The sequence below is a fragment of the Chanodichthys erythropterus genome, chromosome 4, assembly GCF_024489055.1.
Source record: "Chanodichthys erythropterus isolate Z2021 chromosome 4, ASM2448905v1, whole genome shotgun sequence".
NCBI classification, from domain to species: Eukaryota; Metazoa; Chordata; class Actinopteri; order Cypriniformes; family Xenocyprididae; genus Chanodichthys; species Chanodichthys erythropterus.
Window position 1 is genome coordinate 21,737,501 of NC_090224.1, and position 15,000 is coordinate 21,752,500.

The window sequence follows — 15,000 nt, forward strand, 5'->3', positions numbered from 1 at the left end:
TGTACAGAACAATGTGTAAAAATACAAATAAAAAGCTAAAACGAAAGATAACAAAATAGTAACTATTACAGTATTTGACAGCAGGAGCGTTTAATATTCACGTTTAGGTTTGGATCTCAAAACTCATCCATTAGCAAAAACTTAGATTTAAAAAATAATAATAATAATGCAGATATGGTATGAAATATGATTATATGTCTGAAATAAGATGTTGAAGGGAAGAAAATCCGTGACTTTGACCTGCGTCCTGAGACCAGCGCACACAAACACACGGGATTATGGGAGATTGTGCTGTACGCAGAGCTGTTTCTCCCTACAGGTTTACGCTCATGGTGTTACTGTATTTATGGAGTCATGTTAATAAACCCCCTCTCCCTCCTTTTGTTCTGAGGTCAAAGGTTACTCTGGACGTTACGGTCGAGCTGAACGTTGTTTATTAAACAGTTCGAAGGATTCATTGGCTGCTGTGATCATTTCTGCAATGCACACATTGTTTATCTACCTTTAGAAGACCTTCCTGATGAATACTAAAACATAATATAGGTTTAATATATTAGATTGGTTTGTTTCCTTCTTAGATTTACTTTCATATCGGTATTGAATAGTAATTATTCAATACCAATTATATAGTAATAGTAGTAATTATAGTAATTATAAAAAAAATACTTTAATTTAGAATCGGACAACTATGGTGAATGTAATACTTTTACCTTCATTAATAACATTAAACAATTATATATATATATATATATATATATATATATATATATATATATTTTTGGGTTGTTTTAACCCAGTGGTTGGGTTAAATGTTTGCCCAACGTGCTGGGTAGTTTTATTTAACCCAACTGTTGTATAAAAATGATTGTATTGCTTGCTTAAAATGAACCCAAAATATGCTGGAAATTAACATTTATTAATATGTTTAATAAATGAGCATTTATTAATAAGATAATGAATAATAAACAATAAACATTTATTTAATTGCTTATTAATAAATGTGTACCTTTCGATTATTATTGTTGCCTCTAGTAATTATTAGTCTGATTTTTAATTTTTCACCTATTTTGGGTTCATTTTAAGCCAGACATATAGTCATTTTTAATCAGTAGTTGGGTTAAATAAAACTACCCAGCAGGTTGGGCAAACATTTAACTCAACCTTTGGGTTAAAACAACCCAATTTCAACCCAGCTTGGGTTGTTTTTAACCAAACATTTTTTAGAGTGTACCAAAAAATATTCAGACACTAGATATAATTTTTTAATATTTTTTACTAGTGTGTGCAGGACACTAAAGTTCATTTCTGTAAGTGAGGATAGCAAAATAAAGTAAACTGTGACATATTATACCCAAAAATTCTTCATACAGTAAAATTGATGAAAAAAAATTGAGACCAAAAGTTATCCAGACACTTTGATCTGACCATGTTTTGCTAAAAGTGTTATCTGACATAATTTAGATTAATTTTTTCTGACACAGATTAACTCTGAGATCGTGTCATATTTTATTAATTTTATTTATTTATTTTTTATTATTTTTATTATATTGAATAAACTGAATTTCTGAATGAAATAAATTTTGGTTTAACTATATATATTCATATATATATATATATATATATATATATATATATATATATATATATATATATATATATATATAGTCAAACCAAAATTTATAACAATAAAACAATAAAAATACACAAATAAAGGCGATGAAAACCACATGAAAATATGCAATAGTAATTTATAGTAAATACTAATACTAATACTAAGTAAATACTAATACTTTTTAACCATACTATAGTAAATTGTACTGTATATAATATAGTATTTATAACACTTGAATGCTACAGCATACTGAAGTATTAACTATAGTGAACTGATAAACTGTAATAAGTACAGTAGTATACTTTAGTTTTTACTACAGTAAACTGTAGTGTATTGTTGTAGAAAACTTAGTACAGGATTGGGTAAAGTAAATTGTTTATATATTACCACAACAAACTATTTCAAGTACTTTACTATAACACACTATAGTATTTACTCTAAATTACTATAGTATTTTTTCTTCACTATAAAGTAATTATACATTTCAATACACATTGATCAACATTTAAGATATTGTAGACTTTGTAAAGTCCTTGTAATGTTTCCAAATAAAGCTGCTTTTCGTTCTTGAAATGAAAAACGTCGTCTTTTTTTTTTCATTGACATGTAAAAGCAAATGTTCAAAGAATTTATCAGCAATAATAGAATTATAAACAAAAATAGTAAACAAAAACAAAAAATACAAAACTGTGAGCCAGAGGTAATATAACAACGTAAATTAATATTGAAAAAGGGAGAGAAATGTCCCTTTTTTTTCTTCTTTTACTTCCTTGTACATCATAAAAAGACATAAATGTTATACTTTGTGCACAACGAACTGGACTTTAGGGCTTCGACATCGCTGGAAGAGGAGATAGTGCCCAAATAACATTTCAAGTCGTGACAAAAAATAATAAAAAGAGGTTAAACAGACAAAAATTTACACTAACGGCTAGAAAAATAAATAGGTTTACAAGAAAATACTTGTCTTTTAGATTTTTATCAAAGTTATATAATTTCTTCCAAAAAGTAGCTACATGATTACCCTGACAGTATTTTTCAAGAGGTATTATCATATTAACATTAGCTGCCTGGGGGAAAAAAAAGGAAATATTACATAAATTTCAGTGCTTTCAGAGCATTACATGTTTTCAGTGCTTGGTTTGTTCCCAGAGATTTACATATAATTTAAAGTCATTTATAAAATGTGAAAAATGTGGTTTACACTTCTTCTTATGTATATGGTATTTTCCTAATAAAATAAGCAAATGTATAACATGTACTTCTTTACATTTCAAGTTTTCATTATCTGTATAAAAAAGTACGTCAAATACACAAATTTTTATCATACAATCAAGTTTTATATTAATATTTAAAAGTCTTTTTTTCCATTTTTTTATTAATGAAAATTTACAATTTACAAATAGAGCATAGAATAAGGCAGAAATAAAATAATAAAATCATAATATTTTAAGCATGTTAATGACTTTATATCAAGATATAAAACAATCAAATTCCACTAAAAATACCTTAAATGTTGGGGATTAATTTAAGCATTTTTGTTTATGTATATACATTTTTGCCAGCAATATGAGTAAGTTAACAATGTATTCAAGACCTTTGTTAACATTGTTTTCATAGTGCATAATAATATCCTTTTCCTTCCAAAATTTTTTTTTTTAACTTTACAATCAAAAAACAAATGTGTTAACACATCTTTCTCATTTTTGCAAAAGGAGCATAAATCATTATCAGAGTATCTTGAAATTATTGATTTAACAGAATTGTAAAATGTAGCTATTTCTTTTGATACAATATTTAAAGGTGATTAACCGAGCAGCCTTCCAATTAATATGATCAATAATAGAGTTTTCCTCTAGGTGTTATTTTATTTTGTTTTTGGAAAATTGTATAAATATGTTTGTTCTTTAATATTTGACAGTCGTAAAACTCTGAAAGAGTTTCAATGACGTCAAGGCTATGGTGTGATTGGTTTATGAGGCACACGTGATCCACGCGCACCGTTACGCATTCTCCAATGGTAGAGCCGCAGAGGATGGTATCTCTTCACATAAAATCCTTCTCTCTCTCTCTCTGTATATAGATAGATAGATAAATAGATAGATAAATAGATAGATAGATATCAAGACGTCTCACTCGGATTACTATGAATAGGAAAAGCTGCAATAAATCGGAATAAAAGAGCCAAGCGCCATTGTAAGTCATCATGCTTCAGTGTCCTGTGAATCGCTTTAAGAGCTGCGCGTGCGCACTGGCTGGACCAACCGGAAACGCTTTTTCCGCTATTTGAGCGTAAGCAACATTTACGCGTCAGATTTTACTGTTCATTCAGGCTTTTCCACATTCCAGAAAGTAGGAATTGATTTTGCATGAGCAAAACAGCTGCCCAGAGGCCATGAAAATATGGCCAGAGAGTGAAGTGACTTTCCTCCATAAGGACTTTGACAACAGTGACTCCAGAGAGCAGGTAAATCATTGATTCCGTCAATTATTAACAGAAATAATAAAACAATCATTCATTTGATGTCACGGTCTGCTCGTTTTAGACACTTTGCAGTGTGTGTTGATCACAGAAAATGATCTTTTCATCTTATCTGAGAGTTTATAAAGTTCATTCATTGAGTGTTAAAGCATGCATTTGTGAGATCTATAAATCCAGTGTTTCTTGTGTTTTGTGGTCATTGCACAAGTTATAGGATTAGTTCACTTTCTAATTAAAATTTCCTGATAATTTACTCACCCTCATGTCATGTTCATGTAGCATATATAGGTATATATATGATTTCTGTTCCTCCCTACAGCTCACAATGAACTACATACAGCCGACAGATATCAAGTTAAAGGGATACAATTCTGTCATCATTTACTCACCGTCAATTTGGTCCAAAAAAAGAAAGATATTTTGAAGAATGTTGGTAACCACACAGTTGGTGAACCCCATTGACCTCCATAGTATTTTTTCCAACTGTTTAGTTAGTCTTTATTTGGAACAAATGATGACAGAATTTCCATTTTTAGGGAACTGTCCCTTTAAGCACTTATACACCCTTTATTTCAATATGACAACAATATGGTGTTAAAGGATTAGTTCACTTTCAAATTAAAATTTCCTGATAATTTATTCACCTCCATGTCATCCAAGATGTTCATGTCTTTCTTTCTTCAGTCGAAGGTTTTTGATGAAAACATTCCAGGATTATTCTCCTTATAGTGGACTTCACTGGAGCACAAACGGTTGAAATGACAGTTTACAGCGATCCCAGACGAGAAATAAGAGTCTTATCTAGAGAAACCATCGCTCATTTTAGGGCTGGATGGTTATGACTTAAATTCAGAACCTCAATTAATTGAACATTTTACCTCGATAACGATTATTTTGTTTGTTTGTTTGTTTATTTGCCCTCATAGTTCACTTACAAGTAGGGCTGCACGATTTATCACGATAAAATCGCACTTGATATGATTATTTAATGCGCAGCTTGTCAGAGCTGTACGGCTCTGTGATCAGTAGTAAATGCTTCTCCATCTGAAAGCCAGAGGGCGCTCTTGCGCATAAACTCAAAATATGCCCTGCAGCAGAAGATAACAGGCATCATTTCGCTGTAGCTGAATAAACAGAAGATTGAAACGCTTTAATTAAACATGACTAATAAACACACAACAGCCTTATTCTGTGTAAGAAGCCACATCATCTCACAAAAGGACGCTTCGCTATCGATATGAAGTGAGTTTGGAGTAAAAACATTTTATTAAATGTCTTTTGTTGGACAAGATGTTAATAAATGCTTCTCGAGTCTGAAAAGAAGTTTGACACGTGTTGCTTTTTCAAATGTCCATTATAAGCGACTTAAACTCACAGTGCTTTCAGATGGATTAGCATTTGGAGCATAAAAAACAATCGATTTCATAATCGCACTAAGAATCGCATTTAAGCGATAATCGCGTTATTTTTCGTATCGTGCGATATATCGTGCAGCCTTACTTACAAGGTTTGTACTGTAAATATGATTGACTATTAAAAATAGTCACGTGGGAACACGCGCGCTAGTATGTTTTAAAGTGGGAAGTATCAACAGGATTAAAAAAACGAAATAATCGACATGGGAAAATTACATCGGTAAGAGATTCTGAATTTTGGTTTCAATCACTTTCCGATTAATCGTCCAGCCCTAGCTCATTTTCTAAAAAAAATAAAATTAAAATTAAAATTTTATTAAATTGTCATATATAATGTGCTAGTGCAAATATATAACAATTAATTCAAACTTTGGCCTGTGGAGGGCAGTAATACACTTAGCAGTGTCTACACTGCTGGAATTCAAATGGAGAAGAAGAAGAGAGCTAGTTCAAGATGAGCATTTATGGTTAAAACGTATATATTTTATTTATTTATTTAGAAAATAACCGATGGTTTCTCTAGATAAGATCCTTATTCCTCGTCTGGTATCGTTTAAAGCCTTTGAAGCTGCACTGAAACTGTAATTTAAGTTTGGGCTCCATTGAAGTCCACTATATGAAGAATAATCCTGGAATGTTTTCATCAAAAACCTTCATTTCTTTTTCAACTGAAGAAAGAAAGACATGAACATCTTGAATGACATGGGCGTGAGCAAATTATCAGGAAATTTTAATTTGAAACATTCTTCAAAATATCTTTCTTTTTTGGACCAAATTGACTGTGATTAAATGACGCCAGAATTGTATCCCTTTAACTTGATATCTATCGGACAGAGTCAGCTGTATGTAGTTCATTGTGAGCTGTAGGGAGGAACAGAAATCATATATACCCCTAGAAAAGTGCTGTTGTGCTGCTATAGTACATCAATGGAAATCTGATGTATCAGATGACAATACCATGATGCTTTTTTGAAGAGAATAGTCTAACAAAGAAGTACCGCTCTATTGGTAACCATGGTAATTTTTGACTTTCCCTTGATGGTATATTTTGTGAATGTGTGCTTATTGTATATGACCCGTTGAAGTATACATAGATAGATTATAACAGTTTTTGCACATACAGTGCTTTGTGAAAGTATTCCTTTACATTTTGTTATGTTACAGCTTTATGTTATGTCTTTATGTTACATTATGTTTTTGTTATGTTGCTACTTTAAATAGTTTTCTCCTGGGACTTTAACAGCTTGTGAGCCGGCCCTGATCTCAGTGCGAGAGGTCCTGGGTTCAAATCCCGGACGAGCCCCCATTTGTCACGGCCGGCTTGCAAGTGGTGGGAGCATCATGCTGTGGGAATTTTTTTTGTGTGTTTTTTAGTTAATTTATTTGACAAACTATTTTTTATGTGTATTTAAATGTCTGAAACCTAAAATAAACATTGTGGTTGATAACACTTAATACAAGCGCTGAGCGTGTCTGTCTCTGGCTCAGTGCCAGCTAAAGTGCAAACACACATTTGAATTTAGCAGTTGATCATGTGATGCACTGAATATTTCAATCGACAGTTCAGGCATTTAAGTGGCAATGAAATCTTCTATTTACCAGTCATATAGGTACATATAGGTCATATTGGCACTGGGTTTCGGTACCCAACCCTACCAGCCAGAGCCTGAGCTTGAACCCAATTGAACATTTTGGGAAAAACCTGAAAATGTCTGTCCATCGACGGCCCCCATCCAACCTGACTGAGCGCGAGAGGACTATTTTTGGCTTGTCAAAGAATGGTAAACAAATCGCCAAATGCAGATGTGCAAAGCTTGTCTCATCATAACTAAAAAGACATGAGTCTGTTGAACTAAGTACCAATTGTACATCATGTCATTTTTTTTTTTTACTTATGTCAATTAAAATTTTCCAAGTTGTCAAAAATACCTGTTTTTTTTTATTTGTCATTATTGGGTGTAAATTGATGTGGGGGGAAAGTGATTTAAAGTTGTTGATCATAAAGCAACAACATAACAAAATGTGAAAAAAATGAAAGGGGTATGAATACTTTTGCAAGGCACTGTATGATAACTACTGAAGTGTTCATCAAACCTCATCTCTATCTTTCTCAGATGGACGGGCCGGTCGGGGCGATGCGTGTGTTGGTGACTGGCGGCAGTGGACTGGTGGGGCGAGCGATAGAGCGGGTGGTGAAAGAGGAGGAAGAGGGAGGGAGAGAAGGAGAAGAATGGATATTCCTGTCATCCAAGGATGCTAATCTCATGTAAGGGCAATCTCTTGTGTTATTCTATCCACCTTATTCCTAAGCCCCATGCGAATTATGGGTGTAACTTCCGTTAAACTGTAAACGGTCAGTGAAAGGCTCACTCTATGAACGCAATAGTACGTTTTTTTTTTTTTTTTTAAACTGGGTACAATGAGATGACATTATTCTACTCACCCTTCAACCAACAAACATTAAAAGGACATTTAAAAGTGTAAAAGCATCAATGAGATACTTTCAACTACGGAAGAGGATTAGGGCCAAGCAATAATAAAAAAAAAAATAAAACCATCTCGAGATTAAAGTTGTTAAATTTTGAGAAAAAAGTCGAGATAAAATGTTGAGAATAAACTTGTTAAATTACGAGAAAAAAGTCGTTCAATTTTGAGAAAAAGGTTGAGATAAAATGTTGAGGATAAACTCGTTAAATTACGAGAAAAAACTCGTTAAATTTCGAGAAAAAGGTTGAGATAAAATGTTGAGGATAAACTCGTTAAATTACGAGAAAAAAGTCGTTAAATTTTGAGAAAAAAAGTCTAGATAAAATGTTGAGGATAAACTCGTTAAATTATGAGAAAAAAGTAGTTAAATTTCGAGAAAAAGGTCGAGATAAAATGTTGAGGATAAACTCGTTAAATTTCGAGAAAAAGGTTGAGATAAAATGTTGAGGATAAACTCGTTAAATTACGAGAAAAAAGTCGTTAAATTTTGAGAAAAAAAGTCGAGATAAAATGTTGAGGATAAACTCGTTAAATTACGAGAAAAAAGTTGATAAATTTCGAGAAAAAGGTCGAGATAAAATGTTGAGGATAAACTCGTTAAATTACGAGAAAAAACTCGTTAAATTTCGAGAAAAAAGTCTAGATAAAATGTTGAGGATAAACTTGTTAAATTACGAGAAAAAAGTAGTTAAATTTAGAGAAATTTAACACTTTAATACACTTTAATTTACACTTAAATTTAACAATTTAAAACATTTCTAGATAAAATGTTGGGAATAAACTCGTTAAGTTACGAGAAAACTCGTTAAATTTCGAGAAAAAAGTCGAGATAAAATGTTGAGGATAAACTCGTTAAATTACGACAAAAAAGTTGTTAAATTTCGAGAAAAAGGTTGAGATAAAATGTTGAGGATAAACTCGTTAAATTACGAGAAAAAATTAGTTAAATTTCGAGAAAAAGGTCGAAATAAAATGTTGAAAATAAAGTCGTTAAATTACGAGAACAAATTAGTTAAATTACGAATTTGTTCTCATAATTTAACGACTTTTTTCTCGTAATTTTACGAATTTGATCTCATAATTTAACGAATTTGTTCTCGTAATTTAACAACTTTTTTCTCGTAATTTAATGACTTTATTCTCATAATTTAATGAGTTTATTCTCAACATTATATCTCGACTTTTTTCTCGAAATTTAACGAGTTTTGTTCTCGTAATTTAACAGTGTATAGTCTTTGCTAATAGTAATGATCCATTCACTCCAAGAATAATAACTTATTAACTTAATATAACTTAGCCAGTGGCTAAGTTGACTCACCCCCTGTATCTTGGCAACCATACCATTTTATTGTCATGTGACCATATATTTTAGAACCACCCATAATTTCTGCCAGACTGAAAAGGAGAAGCACATGCTTATTTACTTTAAAAACTATTTTTGGCTTGTCAAAGTAAAATTTTAATTTTCAATGTAATATTACACAACTGGTTTAGTTTGTCTTTATTTTCGAGTTTATTTGATAGGAACAGTGTACAAGCACACCAAATCATTCTCTGATACGAACCAAAGGATGTTTAATCATATATATCTCTCCACCTGTAGACTCTAATGGCCTAACATGGTCAACACTGCAGAAAGACTACCATGTCAAGAACCTTTTGACTAAAATGTTTATTATATTTTATTTAATGTTACTCAACAAACTCTCTGTTTAGTCTGTTTATGGGAAGGTTTGATGTTCAACTTATTGTTTCATAAATGCAAACAATTAAAGATACAGAAATTTCAACTTCATTTGGTTGGTTTTGTGTTGTTTAATTTAGCTTTAAAAAAATAAATGTTTGTAATACGTTTTTTACAAAAAATATTTGTAAAAGGAAATTTGATTATTAAATTATTTTTAAAATAATTACAATATCTTTAAAATTTCACATGGGTTTGATTCAGATTCAGTTAGATGGTCAGTTTACACCCACCTACTGACACGGCTCAACTTACCCCTAACCTGGGGTAAATTGAGCCCTTAGAACCCTTTGTCATAGAAACATTCTGATCATTTAAAATGATAGGAAACATCCTGAAATTACTTTAAATACTTTCACTGTACTTCTGCCTCATTTCCCTTCATCTCGAGGACCACATAAGTCATTTAAATCTTTATCGATAACTTTATATCATCATATCGCTCAGGCCTAAGCACTGCACGCGAAGCCACGCCCCTGGTTATTTTGCCACTAATGGTAAATCGCAATGATATATATCGATATATATCTGCCAATATCTAAATTAATTAATATTTCTCAGGACATGACAAATATATTTACATGTGCTGCTTCAGGAGCGCTGAAGAGACGAGATCAGTTTTCCAGAAATATCGTCCGACACATGTCATTCATTTGGCCGCCATGGTAGGCGGGCTCTTCAGAAACATGAGACAGAACCTGGACTTCTGGGTAATTATTAACAATTATTATTATATAACATTGGAAATATGTAATAAAGCCTGAAAATATCACTGTTGAATAATTAAACTGTACATTGACTCGTTTTCAGAGGAATAATATATTTATCAATGACAACGTGCTGCAGACGGCTCATGAGTTTGGGGTGGTGAAGGTCGTTTCTTGCCTGTCCACGTGTATATTCCCAGATAAAACCAGCTACCCCATAGATGAGACCATGGTAATCTCACTCACACACACACACACACACACACACACACACACACACACACACACACACACACACACACACACACACACACACACACACACACACACTTTAAGAGACAGATGTTGTTAATACCATACCAGGGCTTATACCATGATACATTTTCCTTAATCATTTGTGATTCATTGTCCAATGAAAACATACTGTAAACTGCAGAATCATTAGAATCCAGTGGATGGATTTTATTTTAAACAAAATCATCAGCTCCAATTGTTTTATGATTTGAGGGAGATGATGACCAGACATTTTTGTTTGGAATTGTCCTATATTTTTGTCATCTACACAGACGTGTTTCTCTCTCGCTCTGTTTCAGATCCACAACGGTCCTCCACATGAGTCTAATTTCGGTTATGCCTACGCCAAACGCATGATTGATGTCCACAACAGGTCAGTGTCAGTGTTCATTGGTCATGAGCTTTTTTGGGGGGGTGTATCACATGTCTAGGTCACATTTTGATTGGGAGCGTCTTTTTTTAATTTTTCTACATTGTCATATTATTATCAAAACATAAGATTTTTGCAGTAAAATATCCAAAAAGCACTAGGCCAGTGTTATATATTTAGTTCACTTGAGTACTTACAATATGTTTGCAACTATTTGTAAATCGTGAGAAAATTGCAATTTTATCCAAGGCTCCGGGACGTGTGAGGAGTCGCCTGTCAATGGCGTCATACCCGCGTTACCCTCGGTTTCTGGTTTGATTTTGTAGAAACCATGGAAACACCAAAGACGCTTTAATATTTACATGTTTTGATAGACAAGAGAACAACTGTTTTGATATATTTATAGACAGAAAACTAATTGTTGTTATATAGCTCAACACGTTTAGTCTTATTGTTTAAATCTAATCTTCTTGATTTTTCGCGAGTCTCATGCTTTACCATGCCTCAGAGAAAAACACTATTCTGTGAAGTAGCTAACATAGCATAATCAGATGCAGCTTTATTTTTAGTTACAGTAATACAGCATTTTCTCCATCATACAAGGTTTTAAAATTAATTGCATGCCATTATCAACACAATCATCCAGCATTTAATCTGATATTGTAAAATGGATCTATCTTACTGCAGTGTGTAACAGTGTCTCACAGCAGCCGCCGAGCGAACGCACAGAGTAACGTTATAACATCATTTTCAACACGCTCAAATGTATCTAATATGATAAACAGAGCTGCGTTACCTCATACTCATGACCGGAAAAGCGGCAGCGGCGCCGGCGACTGTGTCATAATAAAAGTCCCGCTGCTCGTGAGGCGTGTGTTGATCAATCGCTCCAGCTCCTCGTTCAGCTCCACAACACTCGCTCCTGCTCTGCTTCAGTAACGTTAATAATCACATCCATGAACATGATTTCTTCCTGAGTCCAATCCCGATTATTTTGCACCGAGGTGGAGACCACATGTCCCAAGATTCCGTGCTCAAACTTGCCATAATCAAGCTACGCCTTTGTTTTGTATAGGCCTCTAGCGGAATTCTTACATACTGCACCTTTAAACACATTTTTGCTCCTTATTTTCATTACCGCAGTTCATCCAAACATTTTCTTTATTTTACTTTTGTGTGTGTGTGTAATTCTCATTCTTATTAGTGAATTTCATTAAATGTTAAATTAAACATTTTTTTTTTTTTTTTTTTACATTTAAATCACCATAAACGAAATTCAGCACAACATGTGCAATAAATATTTAGAATTATTTTTTTTTAACATACAGTACAGTCCAAAAGTTTGGAACCACTAAGATTTTTAATGTTTTTAAAAGAAGTTTCGTCTGCTCACCAAGGCTACATTTATTTAATTAAAAATAAAACAGTAATATTGTGAAATATTATCACAATTTAAAATAACTGTGTAGTATTTAAATATATTTGACAAAGTAATTTATTCCGGTGATCAAAGCTGAATTTTCAGCATCATTACTCCAGTCTTCAGTGTCACATGATCCTTCAGAAATCATTCTAATATGATGATTTGCTGCTCAAGAAACATTTATGATTATTTTCAATGTTGAAAACAGTTTTTTCAGGATTCCTTGCTGAATAGAAAGTTCAAAAGAACAGCATTTATCTGAAATACAAAGCTTCTGTAGCATTATACACTACCGTTCAAAAGTTTGGGGTCAGTAAGAATTTTTATTTTTTTGAAAAGAAATTAAAGAAATGAATACTTTTATTCAGCAAGGATGCATTAAATCAATCAAAAGTGACAGTAAAGACATTTATAATGTTACAAAAGATTAGATTTCAGTTCTTTTGAACTTTCTATTCATCAAATAATCCTGAAAAAAAATATTGTACACAAATATTTTGTACAATTGTACACATTAAAGGTTTCTTGAGCAGCAGATCAGCATATTAGAATGATTTCTGAAGGATCATGTGACACTGAAGGCTGGAGTAACGATGCTGAAAATTCAGCTTTGATCACAAGAATAAATTACTTTGTCAAATATATTCAAATAGAAAAGTTATTTTAAATTGTAATAATATTTCACAATATTACTGTTTTTACTGTATTTTTAATTAAATAAATGTAGCCTTGGTGAGCAGACGAAACTTCTTTTAAAAACATTAAAAATCTTAATGGTTCCAAACTTTTGGACTGTACTGTATATAATGAACTACTATTTTTATGACAGTAATGAGAATTTGTGAGAAATATGTGTAATTGTCATGAAAATAATGTCAAGATATATTTATTTTGAGATTTTGTGGTGAAGTTTTGTTTATAGCTTTCATAAATTTAACAAAGAATTCATTTGTTTTTGTCCATTAGGGCGTGTTTTCAGCAGTACGGTAGAAGATACACCGCCGTCATCCCCACCAATGTTTTTGGACCCCATGACAACTTCAACATTGAGGACGGTCACGTGCTGCCGGGGTTGATCCACAAGACTTACCTGGCAAAGAGTGAGACTAAAACCCAAAGTTATTGGAAAAACAAACACTTGAGCATATGTCAACATGATGAGAGCTACCTAAAATTACAGAAAAAAATATTTAAGGTTATTTTTTTTAGTTTAGCTCATGTCCCAGTTGATTGCATGGAAAAGATGTGGTTTATAACGTATACTGCAGCCAGCCACCAGGGGGTGATCAAGATGTTTTAGCTACACTTTTTTTTCAGTGTGCGGCACACTTGATCTAGAGCCGCATTTAAGCAAAGTTTTGTTCACATGGAAAACATTTTGTGTGTTTTGTAGAGGAAGGTAAACCTCTGCAGGTCTGGGGTTCAGGTCGCCCTCTGCGTCAGTTCATCTATTCTCTGGATCTGGCTCGTCTGTTTGTGTGGGTTTTGAGGGAGTATGACGAGGTGGAGCCCATCATTCTGTCAGGTACTTTTTTGATAAAAAAAAAAAATCTTTAATGGTATAACAAAAGATGATGTCTAAATTTTGGAGACTGAATTGTATGTATTAATATGTTACATAAACCAATTTCAATATGTATAATAAAACATATTAGGCAAATTTTCATGTTACGATTAATTGCTGAAGCTTTTATCACGGTATATGGTATTATCACGATATTTAAATAAGTTGCAAAAATAATGTTTTCATAGTATAACAGGTTTAAGAACTCTGAATGTTTAAATACAATAATGCAATATACCAAAAATATATAAAGTAAAATTTTCAAACAGATTAAAGTCTTATTATTTAATGCATTAACTAAGATTGAGCAATAGCTACATTTGTTACAGAAAGTTTTATTTTTTGTTAATGTTAGTTAAGAAATACATCTGATCATCTCAGGTGCATTAAATAAGTTTTTTTAATTTTAGTAATCTTACTAAACAGTAACTAAGAAATTAACATTAACTAAGAATAATTAATGCTTTATAAGTATTTTTCATTGTCAGTTTGGTAATAATAAATTAACATGTTAACTAATGAAGTTTTACTGAACAATAACAAATAATCAGAACATTTCTAATCATTAGGGCATGTTGTAGTCCAGATTAAAATATAAAAATGTTTAAGTTTGAAAAGTCTTTAAGTATTCAGTATTTGGTGCTGTGATGAACAACATTGAGATTACAAAAAAATAACGAATGGCTGTTTGAAGCATTTTAAAAACTTTGTTTGCGGGGTTTCCGGGGTAACCGCTGCATTTCTGCTGTTCCATCAGCGCCCTCTGCTGTCAGAGAGTGAACGTACACTTTCATTCAGCTCGTCTCCTTCATTCGTTCCGCCATGTGCTTCTCGTGCACGTTGGGCTTGTTTACATCTGAGCGCGTGTCCCTTTGACGCAGAATACAGCGGTGTTTAGAATT

The 15,000-nt window shown here is 32.4% G+C and overlaps 1 protein-coding gene across 1 annotated transcript in view; it reads left to right on the top strand.

The window, feature by feature from the left end:
- The first annotated feature begins 3,602 nt into the window (after positions 1-3,602).
- LOC137018639 (GDP-L-fucose synthase-like) overlaps positions 3,603-15,000 on the top strand; it is a 14,005-nt gene continuing 2,607 nt past the window's right edge. Inside the window, exons 1-7 of the mRNA XM_067383328.1 lie at positions 3,603-4,079; positions 7,624-7,775; positions 10,336-10,450; positions 10,551-10,679; positions 11,041-11,114; positions 13,501-13,634; positions 13,928-14,059. Coding sequence (XP_067239429.1) covers positions 4,008-4,079; positions 7,624-7,775; positions 10,336-10,450; positions 10,551-10,679; positions 11,041-11,114; positions 13,501-13,634; positions 13,928-14,059 — 808 coding nt within the window. The 5' untranslated portion in view covers positions 3,603-4,007. The remainder of the gene's footprint in view (positions 4,080-7,623; positions 7,776-10,335; positions 10,451-10,550; positions 10,680-11,040; positions 11,115-13,500; positions 13,635-13,927; positions 14,060-15,000) is intronic.